Raw genomic sequence first — 17,357 nt, forward strand, 5'->3', positions numbered from 1 at the left:
AATTTATCCGAAATGAATGAAATTTTTTTTGGGGCTTTTAGAAACTATTTGCATTCTCAAAATATCGAAGAAAATACCGCAAAAAATTCTCAAAATCGTCGTAACAGCCAATTTATTGCTCCCACACAGTACCCTCATAATTTTCCAAACCCTTCACAATATCCGCTTAATTTTCAAAGCTCTCAAAGCTTTCCTACTTTTCCGAGCAATATCCACCATAAAGCTCCATTTTATGCCTGTCCACCAGAATATTGGCGAGCCATGGCTAGTCAGTTTGCAATGTCAACACCCCCTTATGCATTTTCTCCACAACAACCACCGGTCATACATTCGAATGAATCAAAGACTACAGATGCAAACAAGGAACCCACAACACCATCTTCAATTTCAGGTTCTCAATTTCCTACTTTTTCAACACAACTAGGACTAGTCAACATTGTTCTCGATAAATATAATGAGATGGGTGGAAAACGAGCACCTTGGTCAGTCGATGAAGACAAGCTCCTTGCAAAGTCATGGGTCACCATTAGCACCGACCCAATTATCGGTAATGACCAGAAGGATCAAGCATTCTGGAAATTAATTACAAATTACTACAACGAACATCGCGCTACTGAATCTAAGGAGAGAGATTGGAAGAAGGTAAAATCATATTTCTATTTATTTCATCCTTTGGTAAATGAGTTTTCTGGTGTATACAATAATTTGTACAATCATCGTCCGAGAGGATGGAGCGATGAGGATGTACTTGTCAGAGCTCATGAAATATGAAAGACAACTCATAACAGTAAGCCTTTCAAACATGAACATGTATGGAGAATTCTTAGAGAGTGTGAAAAATATGCTCCGCAACATCATCACGCTAATAAGAATGCTCGAACCTCTGAGTCGGGGGGACATACAACCACATCCAATCCGGATACGAGCATTGACGTAGATGACTGTGAAGTTCATAGTCGTCCGATGGGACAGAAAGCTGCAAAGAGGAAGGGTAAAAAAAAGTCGTAAATGTTAAAAAATGGGAAGAGAAAATATACCTTAGGTGGCAAAAGTTGGAAGACCTTCACATGGAGAAAATAAAACTTCTAAAAAATGAGGTGGCGACCCGAGAGGCTGAGGCCCTTCATAAGAATTATGAAATCCTTATAAAAGATACTAGTGACATGACACCATAACAACTTAACATGCATCTCAAAATAAGCGCAAAGCTTAAAAGAAAGCATAAAATAGAGTAGATGTATTTTAGTTATTTTTAATATCGTTTGTAATTTCTGTATATCTTTTTATATATTTAAGCATTATGTAATCGATATTTTAATTATTAATTAATGTTGAGAGCATTTCAATATCATATATTGAATATTATGAATTATTGTAATAAATAAATATATAAAATAAATTGTTAGTTGTTTTTTTAAATAAAAATAAGTATGTAACGTTACAAAACTTTGAAATTGTATTAAAATTATATTTTTTTTATGAAATAAATTTATTAAAAATTTATAAAAAAAATTATATTTATTTTCTTTACCTATAAAAAATACAAAAGTTCATTATAAAATTAAAATATTTATATAAATTATGTATATATAAATATATAAAATAAATTGGTAGTTGAGATATTATAATTGAGTGTGGGGTCCATAAAAAGTTGTTTGAGTTTTTTGTTATAGTGGAGAATTGAATGAAGTTTTTTGTTTTTGATTTGGCAATGATGTGGCAGAGTGGGGACGACAAAAGAGTGATTGTGAGATTTTTAGCATTGTGGATACCCTAAGGGCATCCACAGTGGGAGCTCTTTCGAGCTCCCACTGTCCTATGTGGCAGATGGGAGAAGCTTTTTCCCTTGTTAGACAAAGGGCGCTCTTGTTGTCAAGAGCGCCCTTTGTCTTTCATTTTTTTATATAATTTTTTATTATTTAAATATAAATAAATATAACCGTTATTATATATATTTATATTATATTTACATACAAACACTTTTCTTCGTATTATATCCGTTGCTTTCTTTCTTTCTTTTAAATTTTTTATTATTTAATATTAATACACATTACACACACATATTACCGTTTGTCTCTTTTGTTTTTATTTTCAATTTGCATGCAACGTTAAAAAAATATTAAAATTGATTTTTTTTTTAATTAAAACTAGCAGTTAAAAGTTTTCTATAAATACATAACACATTTTCATTTTTCATGCTACAATTTTGTCACACAAAATCATTAAGTCATTTCATCAATTTATCCGAAATGGATGAAATTTTTTTTGGGGCTTTTAGAAACTATTTGCATTCTCAAAAAATCGAAGAAAATACCACAGAAAATTCTCAAAAACGCCCTAACAGCCAATTTATTGCTCCCACACAATACCCTCATAATTTTCCAAACCCTTCACAATATCCGCTTAATTTTCAAAGCTCTCAAAGCTTCCCTACTTTTCCGAGCAATATCCACCCTCAAGATCCATTTTATGCGTGTCCACCAGAATATTGGCGAGCCATGGCTAGTCAGTTTGCAATGTCAACACCCCCTTATGCATTTTCTCCACAACAACCACCGTTCATACCTTCGAATGAATCAAGGACTACAAATGCAAACAAGGAACCCACAACACCATCCTCAATTCCAGGTTCTCAATTTCCTACTTTTTCAACACAACTAGGACTAGAAAACATTGTTCCCGATAAAGATAATGAGATGGATGAAAAACGAGCACCTTGGTCAGTCGATGAAGACAAGCTCCTTGCAAAGTCATGGGTCACCATTAGCACCGACCCAATTATCGGTAACGACCAGAAGGATCAAGCATTCTGGAAACAAATTACAAATTACTACAACAAACATCGCGCTACCGGATCTAAGGTGAGAGACTGGAAGAAGGTAAAATCACATTTCTATTTATTTCATCCTTTGGTAAATGAGTTTTCTGGTGTATACTATAATTTGTACAATCATCGTCCGAGTGGATGGAGCGATGAGGATGTACTTGTCAGAGCTCGTGAAATATGAAATACAACTCATAGCAGTAAGCCTTTCAAGTATGAACATGTATGAAAAATTCTTAGAGAGTGTGAAAAATATGCTCCGCAACATCATCACGCTAATAAAAAGGCTCGAACCTCTGAGTCAGGGGGACATATAACCTCACCCAATCCAGATACGAGCATTGACTTAGATGACTATGAAGTTCGTGTTCGTCCGATGGGACATAAAGCTGCAAAGAGGAAGGGCAAAATAAAAACCGTAAATGTCAAAAAATGGGAAGAGAAAATGGACCTTAGGTGGCAAAAGTTGAAAGACTTGACATGGAGAAAATAGAACTTCAAAAAAATTAGGTGGCGACCCGAGAGGCCGAGGCCCTTCATAAGGATTATGAAATCCTTATGAAAGATACTAGTGACATGAAACCAGAACAACTTAACATACATCTCAAAATATGCGCAAAGCTTAAAAGGAAGCATGAAATAGAGTAGATGTATTTTAGTTATTTTTAATATCGGTTGTAATTTATGTATCTCTTTTTATCTACTAAAGCATTATGTAATCGAAATTTTAATTATTAATTAATGTAAAGAGCTTTTCACTATCATATATTGAATATTATGAATTATTGTAATAAATAAATATATAAAATAAATTGTTGGTTGTTTTTTTAAATAAAAATAAGCATGTAACATTACAAAACTTTAAAATTGTATTAAAATTATATTTTTTATGAAATAAATTTATAAAAAATTTATTAAAAATTTATATTTATTTTCTTTAACTATAAAAAATAGAAAAGTTCATTATAAAATTAAACTATTTATATAAAGTATGTATATATAATTATATAAAATAAATTGGTTGGTGAGATGTTTTAATTGAGTGTGGCGTCCATAAAAAAATTGTTTGATTTTTTTGTTATAGTGAAGAATTGAATGGGGTTTTTTGTTTTTTATGAGGCAATGATGTGGCGGAGCGGGAACCACAAAAGAGTGATTGTGGGATTTTTAGCATTGTGGATGCCCTAAATGCATCAGCTCCCACTGTCCCATGTGGCAGAAGGGAAAAAACTTCTCTCATAGCGGGAGAAGCTTTTTCCCTTGTTAGACAAAGGACGCTCTTGTTGTCAAGAGCGCACTTTGCCTTTAATTTCTTTATATAATTTTTATTATTATTTAAATATATATAAATATAACTGTTATTATATATATATATATATATTATATTTACATACAAAGAATTTTCTTAATATTATATACGTTGCTTTTTTTCTTTCTTTTTTTAATTTTTTATTATTTAATAATAATACACATTACACACACATATTACCGTTTGTCTCTTTTGTTTTTATTTTCAATTTGCATGCAATGTTAAAAAAATTTTAAAATTGATTTTTTTTAACTAAAACTAGCAGTTAAAATTTTTCTATAAATACACAACACATTTTCATTTTTCATGCTACAATTCTGTCACACAAAATCACTAAGTCATTTCATCAATTTATCCGAAATGGATTAAAAATTTTTTGGGGCTTTTACAAACTATTTGCATTCTCAAAATATCGAAGAAAATACCGTAGAAAATTCTCAAAATCGTCGTAACAGCCAATTTATTGCTCTCACACAATACCCTCGTAATTTTCCAAACCCTTCACAATATCCGCTTAATTTTCAAAGCTCTCAAAGCTTTCCTACTTTTCCGAGCAATATCCACCCTCAAGCTCCATTTTATGCATGTCCACCAGAATATTGGCGAGCCATGGCTAGTCAGTTTGCAATGTCATCACCCCCTTATGCATTTTCTCCACAACAACAACCGGTCATACATTCAAATGAATCAAGGACTACAGATGTAAACAAGGAACTCACAACACCATCTTCAATTCCAGGTTCTCAATTTCCTACTTTTTCAACACAACTAGAACCAGTCAACATTGTTCTCGATAAAGATAATGAGATGGGTGGAAAACGAGCACCTTGGTCAATCGATGAAGACAAGCTCCTTACAAAGTCATGGGTCACCATTAGCACCGACCCAATTATCGGTAATGACCAGAAGGATCAAGCATTCTGGAAACGAATTATAAATTACTACAACAAACATCGCGCTACCGGATCTAAGGAGAGAGACTGGAAGAAGGTAAAATCACATTTCTATTTATTTCATCCTTTGGTAAATGAGTTTTCTGGTGTATACAATAATTTGTACAATCATCGTGCGAGTGGATGGAGCGATGAGGATGTACTTGTCAAAGCTCATGAAATATGAAAGACAACTCATAACCTTAAGCCTTTCGAGCATGAACATGTATGGAGAATTCTTAGAGAGTGTGAAAAATATGCTCCGCAACAACATCACGCTAATAATAAGGCTCAAACCTCTGAGTTGGGGGGACATATAACCTCATCAAATCCGGATACGAGCATTGACGTAGATGACTTTGAAGTTCTTAATCGTCTGATGGGACAGAAAGTTGTAAAGAGGAAAGACAAAAAAAAGCCGTAAATGTTAAAAAATGGGAAGAGAAAATAGAACTTAGGTGGAAAAAGTTGGAAGACCTTCACATGGAGAAAATAGAAATTCAAAAAAATGAGGTGGCGACCCGAGAAGCTGAGGCTCTTCATAAGGATTATGAAATCCTTATGAAAGATACTAGTGACATGACACCATAACAACTTAACATACATCTCAAAATATGCGCAAAGCTTAAAAGGAAGCATGAAATATAGTAGATGTATTTAGTTATTTTTAATATCGTTTGTAATTTCTGTATCTTTTTTTATATACTGAAGCATTATGTAATCGATATTTTAATTATTAATTAATGTTGAAAGCTTTTCACTATCATATATTGAATATTATGAATTATTGTAATAAATAAATATATAAAATAAATTGTTAGTTATTTTTTTAAATAAAAATAAGTATATAACGTTACAAAACTTTGAAATTGTATTAAAATTATATTTTTTTATGAAATAAATTTATTAAAAATTAATAAAAAATATTATATTTATTTTCTTTAACTATAAAAAATACAAAAGTTCATTATAAAATTAAAATATTTATATAAATTATGTATATATAAATATATAAAATAAATTGGTAGTTGAGATATTATAATTGAGTGTGGGGTCCATAAAAAAGTTGTTTGAGTTTTTTGTTATAGTGGAGAATTGAATGAGGTTTTTTGTTTTTGATTTGACAATTATGTGGCAGAGCGGGGACCACAAAAAAGTAGTTGTGGGATTTTTAGCATTGTGGATGCCCTAAGGGCATCCACATTGGGAGTTCGAAAGAGCTCCCACTGTCCCATGTGGCAGAAGGGAAAAAGCTTCTCCCATAGCAGGAGAAGCTTTTCCCTTCTTAGACAAAGGGCGCTCTTGCTGTCAAGAGCGCCCTTTGTCTTTAATTTTTTTATATAATTTTTTTATTATCTAAATATACATAAATATAACCGTTATTATATATATTTATATTATATTTACATACAAACACTTTTCTTCATATTATATCCGTTGCTTTCTTTCTTTTTTTTTAATTTTTTATTTTTTTAATAATAATACACATTACACACACATATTACCGTTTGTCTCTTTTGTTTTTATTTTAAATTTTCATGAAACGTTAAAAAAATATTAAAATTGATTTTTTTTAATTAAAACTAGCCGTTCAAATTATTCTATAAATATACAACACATTTTCATTTTTCATGCTACAATTTTGTCACACAAAATCATTAAGTCATTTCATCAATTTATCCGAAATGGATGAAATTTTTTTTGGGGCTTTTAGAAACTATTTGCATTTTCAAAATCTCGAATAAAATACCACAAAAAATTCTCAAAAACACCCTAACAGTCAATTTATTGCTCCCACACAATACCCTCAAAATTTTCCAAACTCTTCACAATATCCGCTTAATTTTCAAAGCTCTCAAAGCTTCCCAACTTTTCCGAGCAATATCTACCCTCAAGCTCCATTTTATGCGTGTCCACCAGAATATTGGCGAGCCATGGCTAGTCAGTTTGTAATGTCAACACCCCCTTATGCATTTTCTCCACAACAACCACCGGTCATACCTTCGAATGAATCAATGACTACAGATGCAAACAAGGAACCCACAACACCATCCTCAATTCCAGGTTCTCAATTTCCTACTTTTTCAACACAACTAGGACTAGACAACATTATTCTCGATAAAGATAATGAGAAGGATGGAAAACGAGCACCTTGGTCAGTCGATGAAGACAAGCTCCTTGCAAAGTCACGGGTCACCATTAGCACCGACCCAATTATCGGTAATGACCAGAAGGATCAAGCATTCTGGAAACGAATTACAAATTACTACAACAAACATCGCGCTATCGGATCTAAGGAGAGAGACTGGAAGAAGGTAAAATCACATTTCTATTTATTTCATCCTTTGTTAAATGAGTTTTCTGGTGTATACAATAATTTGTACAATCATCGTTCGAGTGGATGGAGCGATGATGATGTACTTGTCAGAGCTCATGAAATATGAAAGACAACTCATATTAGTAAGCCTTTCAAGCATGAACATGTATGAAGAATTCTTAGAGAGTGAAAAATATGCTCCGCAACATCATCACGCTAATAAGAAGGCTCGAACCTCTGAGTCGGGGGGACATGTAAAATCATCCAATCCGGATACGAGCATTGACTTAGATGACTGTGAAATTCGTATTCGTCCGATGGGACAGAAAGCTGCAAAGAGGAAGGGCAAAATAAAAGCCGTAAATGTCAAAAAATGGGAAGAGAAAACGGACCTTAGTTGGCAAAAGTTGGAAGACCTTGACATGGAGAAAATAGAATTCAAAAAAATGAGGTGGCAACCCGAGAGACCGACGCCCTTCATAAAGATTATGAAATCCTTATGAAAGATACTAGTGACATGACACCGGAACAACTTAACATACATCTCAAAATATACGCAAAACTTAAAAGGAATCATGGAATAGAATAGATGTATTTTAGTTATTTTTAATATCGGTTGTAATTTCTATATCTCTTTTTATCTACTGAAGCATTATGTAATCGAAATTTTAATTATTAATTAATGTTCAGAGTTTTTCACTATCATATATTGAATATTATGAATTATTGTAATAAATAAATATATAATAAATTGTTAGTTGTTTTTTAAATAAAAATAAGTATGTAACGTTACAAAACTTTGAAATAGTATTAAAATTATTTTTTTTTATGAAATAAATTTATAAAAAAAATATTAAAAATTTATATTTATTTTCTTTAACTATAAAAAATACAAAAAGTTCATTATAAAATTAAACTATTTATATAAATTATGTATATACAATATATAAAATAAATTGGTAGTTGAGATATTTTAATTGAGTGTGGGATCCATAAAAAAGTTGTTTGAATTTTTTGTTATAGTGAAGAATTGAATGAGGTTTTTTGTTTTTGATGTGGCAATAATGTGGCGGAGCGGGGACCACAAAAGTGTGGTTGTGGGATTTTTAGCATTAGGACATCCACAGTGGGAGCTCGAAAGAGCTCCCACTGTCCCATGTGGCAAAAGGGAAAAAGCTTCTCCCATAGTGGGAGAAGCTTTTTCCCTTGTCAGACAAAGGGCGCTCTTGACCTTTGTCTTTAATTTTTTTTTATATATATTTTTTATTATTTAAATATAAATAAATATAACTGTTATTATATTTATATATATTATATTTACATACAAACACTTTTCTTCATATTATATCCGTTGCTTTCTTTCTTTTTTTTAATTTTTTTATTATTTAATAATAATACACATTACCCACACATATTACCGTTTGTCTCTTTTGTTTTTATTTTCAATTTTTGCATGCAGCGTTAAAAAAATATTAAAATTGATTTTTTTTTAATTAAAACTAGCCGTTAAATTTTTCTATAAATACACAGCACATTTTCATTTTTCATGCTGCAATTATGTCACACAAAATCACTAAGTCATTTCATCAATTTATCCGAAATGGATGAAATTTTTTTTGGGGCTTTTAAAAACTATTTGCTTTCTCAAAATATCGAAGAAAATACCGCAGAAAATTCTCAAAATCATCCTAACAGCCAATTTATTGCTCCCACACAATACCCTCATAATTTTCCAAACTCTTCACAATATCCGCTTAATTTTCAAAGCTCTCAAAGCTTGCCAACTTTTTCGAGCAATATCCACCTCAAGCTCCATTTTATGCGTGTCCACAAGAATATTGTCGAGCCATGGCTAGTCAGTTTGCAATGTCAACACCCCCTTATGCATTTTCTCCACAATAACCACCGGTCATACCTTCAAATGAATCAAGGACTACAGATGCAAACAAGGAACCCACAACACCATCCTCAATTCCAGGTTCTCAATTTCCTACTTTTTCAACACAACTAGGACTAGACAACATTGTTTTCGATAAATATAATGAGATGGATGAAAAACGAGCACCTTGGTCAGTCGATGTAGACAAGCTCCTTGCAAAGTCATGGGTCACCATTAGCACCGACCCAATTATCGGTAATGACCAGAAGGATCAAGCATTCTGGAAACGAATTACAAATTACTACAACAAACATCACGCTACCGGATCTAAGGAAAGAGACTGGAAGAAGGTAAAATCACATTTCTATTTATTTCATCCTTTGGTAAATGAGTTTTCTGGTGTATACAATAATTTGTACAATCATCGTCCGAGTGGATGGAGCGATGAGGATATACTTGTCAGAGCTCATGAAATATGGAAGACAACTCATAACAGTAAGCCTTTCAAACATGAACATGATGTATGGAGAATTCTTAGAGAGTGTGAAAAATATGCTCCGCAACATGATCACGCTAATAAGAAGGCTCGAACCTCTGAGTCGCGGGGGGGGGGGGGGGGGGGGGGACATACAACCTCATCCAATCCGTATACAAGCATTGTTGTAGATGACTGTGAAGTTTGTATTCATTCGATGGGACAGAAAGCTGCGAAGAGGAAGGGCACAATAAATGCTGTAAATGTCAAAAAATGGGAAGAGAAAATGGACCTTAGGTGGCAAAAGTTGGAAGAACTTCACGTGGAGAAAATAGAATTTCAAAAATATGAGGTGGCGACCCAAGATGCTGAGGCCCTTCATAAGGATTATGAAATCCTTATGAAAGATACTAGTGACATGACACCGAAACAACTTAACATACATCTCAAAATATCTGCAAAGCTTAAAAGGAAGCAAGAAATAGAGTAGATGTATTTTAGTTATTTTTAATATCGGTTGTAATTTCTGTATCTCTTTTTTATCTACTGAAGCATTATGTAATCGAAATTTTAATTATTAATTAATGTTGAGAGCTTTTCACTATCATATATTGAATATAATGAATTATTGTAATAAATAAATACATAAAATAAATTGTTAGTTGTTTTTTAAATAAAAATAAGTATGTAATATTGTTACAAAACTTTGAAATTGTATTAAAATTATATTTTTTTATGAAATAAATTTATTAAAAATTTACAAAAAAATTATATTTGTTTTCTTTAACTATAAAAAATACAAAAGTTCCTTATAAAATTAAACTATTTATATAAATTATGTATATATAAAATAAATTAATAGTTGAGATATTTTAAATGAGTGTGGGGTCCATAAAATATTGTTTGAGTTTTTTGTTATAGTGAAAAATTGAATGAGGTTTTTGTTTTTGATGTGACAATGATGTGACGGAGCGGGACAAACAACAAAAGAGTGGTGGAATTTTTAGCATTGTGGATGCTCTTATATACACGCTAACACACGTGAAGGGGAAAGAAATAAAATAAAATAAAACCCAGTCCCCAAACCCGTTACTCTCATCTCCCTCCGCGCTGATTTGGCTCATATCTCCTTCATCCGCGAGTTTTCTTCCTTACATTCGTAGATTCGATTTACGAAATTCGATTTGAGCCATGAATAGCTGATTTTGATGGTTTTTTCTGCCCAAATCGCGCTCTGTTCGCCGCTGGAGCTTCGCGAGATCTGATTCTTCGAGTTGTTGCGATGTTATCGGTTAATTCTTGGTGTTTTTGATTGGATTCGAGTTAAGGAACTATACTGACAGTCCTTGCATTTCAGCTGCGTTTTGAAATTCTCTGTCGTGCCACCGCCCGCGATATAGTTGCTATTCGGTTCCAGATCATCGTAGCTTCGAGTATTGAATCTTTTAAACTCGTTTTTCGGCTTAGTTCTTGGTTTGATCAGGTTGCCCGGATTTGAAGCCCTGGTTTTAAGCTTCAATTTGACACCATTTGCGCTGTTCGGTTCCGGATCATCTTAGCTTCAAGTATTGAATCTTTTAAACTCGTTTTCCGGCTTAGTTCTTGGTTTGATCAGGTTGCCCGGATTTGAAGCCCTGGTTTTAAGCTTCAATTTGACACCATTTGCAAGGGTAAGCCTCGTATTCGAGTTTTTTCGGGAACCCTAGGTAGCGATTTAGACGTGTTATGTTTTTTTATTAATTTTTCCATCCGATTATTGCTAGCTAGGGATGAATTATTTGAATCAAAGATGAGTATTGTCTTATTGATGTGGGATGATCACATTTTGAGAGGTCATTGAATGCACGAAAACTTAGCCTTAGTTTGATTATTATTAGCCTCAAATCAGAACTCAATAGCTTATTGGAGGTTTATTGACAACCTTTTTGTTTGATATTTGAATGTTGATCAATTTAAATTGAATTCTGAAAAAAATCAAATCACTTAAAGTCATTACCATCGACTATGAAATGAAAGAGTGGGTGCCCGGTGAGCCAACTTGTGGCTAAGGGCTTTGATGACTCTTTGTATAAACAATCTTTTGTTTAATATAATTTACACTTTTATTAATGGCAATGACTTTATCTTTCTTCATATTGTTATATTGTGATATACTATTGTTGTTTTGATAAAGACCTTGAATATACTATAGTGTATGTAAGATGTGGTAGAACATGGGGATGTCTATCATGAAACACATCTTATAGTCACTGTATATTCTAAACTGTTCCTAGTCGATTGAGCCGTCCGATAATAAGGATAAGGATCGCTCGAGTGTGAGACTAGCATTTGCGATGCAGAGTACCACGTTTCATTGGTAGGGAACATAGAGATGTTCGAAGCATGCAAATGGATATTCATATGATGAATGATCGAACTACCCTATCCGGACTTTCCAAGTGGTTATCACTTATCGAGTGGATATAGTCCGCGGTTTTGGTTGTACACCATTAGTCCTTACTACTTGAGACATCATTGAGACTCTATATGCTAGTACTGTGCTTTGACTCGTTTACCGACTCTATTGGGGTCATCAGGTGTCGGGATTGGGTACAGTTACAACACATGTAGGAGTCGATGCTTTGTTGTCAAGGATTCACCACATACTTGCGAGTGTGGATATCCTATGCGATCTGAGGAGATATTAGTGTGACAAATCTCTGGCCAGAGTACATGATGTGATTTAAGAAATGGTTTCTTAGTAGCACATGCGATGTCACTATTTGATCTTCAAGATGCATTGCATAGTTATCGAATCTCGAGCGACTCTCGATATACCAATGGTTGTTGATTCGATCGGAATATTTGGATGAAGGGACCGTACTGTACGCTAACCAAAATCTACTGGTTCTTGTAGGCACTATCAGTGATACCTAGGGAATCATGGGGCGATGTTGCTAGGCGCTCATACCATGATTCGATGGGCAAGTCGGAAATTGTTGTTCCGAGTCACAAGGAGTTGTGAGCCCACGGCTAGCTGTATCCCTGAACCATTGAGGGTCACACAGTGTAATGGATTTTTAATCCCCATTGAGATAGTTAAATTTAAAGAGTTAAATTTAATGAACGAAGAAGTTGGACTTCTTATTTAAGAGTAGAGGAGTAAGATTTCCTAAAATGACATAGGGATGGCCATTTTTGGAAATCACTGAATTCGGATTCAGAAAAATTTATATTGACTTTAAAAGGTGCAGAAATGGTTTCTGTGCACATTGGTAAAATCGGTTTATCAATCGGAGTCACGATGAATTTTATATTAATTTCTGAACATGCGGGCTTTGCTTGTCGGGCCTGAACTTATGACTAATGGGCCCTAAGCTGTTAGTGGCCTACATTATAAATAAGTTATTGCAGTACAGAAATTACACAATAGGTCACAATTTTCGAAAAAACCCTAATTTTCTAACGTGTGTGGCCGCCCCCTTCCCTCTCTCGGTCAGAAAAATCCAGCCTGTGATTTTGAATTACAGTCTGGTTTAACGAATCAAATTCGTTAATCTCTTCGTAGAAAACTTCTGATAGATTTTCTAGTGCAATCTATCAGAGGGATTAAATCTCTATTCGTGGACCTGATAGAAGAACTGTTCGTCCATCGGTTCCAGGGAGATACAACAAGAGCAGAGAAATCTGTTGGTGTCCAGAATCTCGATTCGAGATTAAAGGTAAAAATTATATAATCGTTATTTAAATTTTTACACACACGTAATTTAATCGTAAAGATTTGATACCCAATATGGAATCGTTCCATATAATAAATATTTTTAAACTTCCGCTGCACCGGGTATCAATCTTGTTTGATCTGAAAGTCGCGCACTCCAACAGTGGTATCAAAGTCAGGTTGCTCAGATCAAGCGATTAAATAAATCGATTGTACAAACATTTTTTTAAGCCTCGGTTTTTGAAACAAAATAAATATTTTAAAATAAAAATATTTTTTTTTCGGGCAAAAACCCGGGCAGCGATTGGATCGCTGCCCGGGAGGGGCAGCGATGGTCGCTGCCCTGCGCAGCACTGGGCGCTGCACAGGGCGGCGCACGGCGCTGCCCAGGGCAGCGATCGTCGCTGCCCTAGGGGCAGCCGGGCTGCCCGGCCCGGGAACGTCACGGGCGGCCCGCGGGAAAAATTATTTTTAATTTTTTAAATTAAATTTTAATATGTTAAAATTCTATTTTTGGTCCGATCGAAAATTGTTTTGATTGGTCCACGAGGCGTCGGATCGAATTGTTCGAGTCCGAAAATTTTAAAATTGATTTTTGGATAAATTTGAATTTTTGGAAAATTTTAATATTTTATCCTTTAATTGAATTTTGAAATTAATTAATTTTTGGTACAATTGATGATAAGATATGATCTTATGGATATATTGAGTAAAATATGATTTTATGTATAAAATTGGATTTTATAGATAAAATATGATTTTATTTGATAAAAAGATAAAATATGATTTTATATGTAAAATAAGATTTTATGTATGAGATATGATTTTATCTTTTTAAATTTAAATTGCCATTGCATGTTATCCAATAAATTAATTTTGAATTAAATATTATTGGATAAGGATGATCGATTGCCATGACAAATTTTGTAGGTGTATGTTAGGAATTTACATTTGTTTTATTGTTGTTGGTTTTATTAATGGGCCTGGTTTATGGCCCAATATGAATGTCATATGTAATAAAAGTGGGCTTGGTTTATGGCCCGTTCCCACCCCTTAAAAATGTATCCCTACTTGTCATTGTTATTTATTGTAAATACATTAGATTTAGTGGGAGATCAAGATTTGAAGATGGAGGTGGGCCCAGCAGACAATAAAGACAGAAGAAATGTAAATTGGAAGCAAATGTAATAGGATTGCATTGCATACTGCATATTACCTAGGATTGGACTAAGACTCGTGATTGGCAACCACGGGTCGATTAGAAATGGAATCGATCATCCTATATAATATGTGATATTATAGTTGTATGCATGTTTTAGACAAAATTGTGTGAATCCGACAAGCATACAAAATTTTAAAAATGATGAGACAAATTTTTATAATTAAAAATCCCTCATTTTAAATATGATTTAAAATTGATATCAAGATAAAAAAAGGAAATTTAAATTTGTTTAAATGTTCCTACCTTCCATCAACGATCAATGTATGAGATGCTACCCGCGGATACGGTCCGGCTCATATTATTGGGGGGGCCCGTTCGTCGGAAAGCTGTACATTGGATCGACACATGTTGTAAGTTGGGTGGAACTCCCATGGGATCGGCTCATATTATTGGGGGATCCACATGGCGACCGTCCATCACAACTTAATATTGATGGGTCATCTTGACATGTCACAATAATCGGCGTCATATTATTGGGCCCTTATTGGACATGAGGTAAAAACGTGGAGGTTGCTTTGGAAGCAATTGGGCTCTACCTTTTGAAAATTATGGTTGGCTGATATTATTCGGGACTATAAGTTTGTCAATTGGACTCCATGTTCTCACTAAGGAAAACAGTTTCCCGTTTTCACTAGAGGGTAGTGAAATCGTTAAAATAGTGGGAGTGAGATTCATAAAATAAATTTCGCCTATTTTATGTCTTAGTAAATTGCTTAAACAATCACTGATATTTGTCTGTTTCTTTTCAGTATTTCATACAATGAATTCGCGTAATCCACTTTTCTCGATCCTCGAACAAAATAAGTTGACTGGCGCCAACTATACGGAATGGTTCCGTAAGTTGAAGATTGTCTTGACTTCGGAGAAGATGCTCTACGTGTTAGAGAAATCTCCTCCGAAGGAAGCACCAGCTGACGTAAGTCCGGAGGAGTTAGCCAAACTTGATACATGGTGGGACCATGATATCAAGACCAAATGCTATATGCAAGCCTCGATGTCTGATGAACTCCAGAGGCGATTTGAGGACACCGTGAATGCTGCTGACATTCACGTTCAACTCAAGGAACTTTTTGGGGCTCAATCGAGGGCTGAAAGGTTCGCTACTGTAAAGGAGCTAATGACGTGTCGCATGCGTGAAGGGACTTCGGTCCGTGATCATGGGGTACGAGTGATTTGGCTCATACAGAAGTTGGTAACCCTTGATTTGGTGTTGGAGCATGAACTCAACGTGGACTTACTACTTCTGTCTCTTCCTTCTTCGTTTGACGGATTTGTGGTAAATTTCAATATGAACAAGATAGAGGCCTCCCTTGAAGAGATGGTCAATATGCTTGTGACATATGAATCCACATTAAAGAAGGATAAACCGGATTTCTTGGTGGGCTCCTCTTCTTCTGCTAAGAAGGGGCCAAGAACAAAGGGTAAGAAACGTTCTTCCCCACCCAAGAAAGTCGAACCCGAGAAGAAGTACAAGACAAAGGCTTCAAACATGGAAAAATCCAAGGATGTTTGCCATTACTGCAAGAAGCCCGGTCATTGGAAGCGTAACTGCAAGGAATATCTAGAGCAGTTGCGAACTGCAAAGGGTATGTTCTATATTGAAATAAATGTTTCACTTAATACTACTTCTTGGGTATTGGATACCGGATGTGGATCTCACATTTGCAATGATTTGCAGGTGATGACAAGAAGTCGCAGGCTTAGGATGGGTGAGACCCAGCTGAGGCTCGGAAATGGTTCCAGAGTTGAAGCAAAAGCCGTGGGAGATGTTTATTTAATTTTGCAGAACGGTTTTAAGTTACTTTTAAGAGATGTTTTATTTGTTCCGGATTTAATTAAAAACATTATTTCTGTTTCTATGCTTGATAGAGATGGTTATTCTTGCAATTTTGTGAATGAGATTTGCAATATTTACAAGAATGAATGTTTAATTGGAAATGGACAACTTGAAAACGATCTATACAACTTAAAACTAAAAGACGTTCCAATAAATTATGTTGATAAACCGGCAACAACAAACAAAAGGAAAATCGATAGCCAAAACCCGGCAAACCTTTGGCACGCTAGGCTAGGTCATATTTCCTCAAGGAGGATGAACAAGCTAGTGGGAGAGGGCATGTTTGATATGTCTGATATTAACTCTCTACCTACTTGTAAATCCTGCCTAAATGGAAAAATGACTAAATCTCCTTTTAAGGGGAAACCTGAGCGTAGTCAAAATCTGTTGGATTTGATCCATACAGATGTTTGTGGTCCATTTAGAGTTGGGACTCAATATGGCCACACCTACTTCATTACCTTTACTGATGATTATTCAAGGTATGGGTATTTATATTTAATGAAATATAAGTCAGAAGCATTTGAAAAGTTCAAAGAATTCAAGGCTGAAGTAGAAAACAAGCTAGGTAAAAGTATTAAAGCACTTCGATTGGATCGAGGTGGAGAATACTTGAGCACCGAGTTTTTGGACTATCTGAAAGAGAATGGGATTCTCTCTCAGTGGACTCCTCCTATGACACCACAGCTTAATGGTGTATCGGAGCGTCGTAATCGAACTTTGTTGGACATGGTTCGATCCATGATGAGTTTCACTGAGCTTCCACCTTTGTTTTGGGGCTATGCGCTTGAAACGGCGGTATTGTTGTTGAACAACGTCCACACTAAAGCAGTGGACAAAACACCATACGAGTTATGGAATGGAA

At 34.4% G+C, this 17,357-nt stretch overlaps 1 protein-coding gene across 1 annotated transcript; it reads left to right on the plus strand.

Moving 5' to 3' along the window:
* Nucleotides 1–261: 261 nt before the first annotated feature.
* Nucleotides 262–771, plus strand: LOC140889737 (glutathione S-transferase T3-like). The gene has a single exon (XM_073297457.1). The coding sequence runs from the start codon at nucleotides 262–264 to the stop codon at nucleotides 769–771; it is 510 nt and encodes a 169-aa protein (XP_073153558.1).
* Nucleotides 772–17,357: the final 16,586 nt, after the last annotated feature.

Source organism: Henckelia pumila, chromosome 3 (genome assembly GCF_033568475.1).
Source record: "Henckelia pumila isolate YLH828 chromosome 3, ASM3356847v2, whole genome shotgun sequence".
In the NCBI taxonomy this organism is placed as follows: domain Eukaryota; kingdom Viridiplantae; phylum Streptophyta; class Magnoliopsida; order Lamiales; family Gesneriaceae; genus Henckelia; species Henckelia pumila.

What these genes read in the sequence shown, in the direction of transcription:
- LOC140889737 (XM_073297457.1), top strand. Translation starts at nt 262, where the DNA reads ATGGCTAGTCAGTTTGCAATGTCAACACCCCCTTATGCATTTTCTCCA.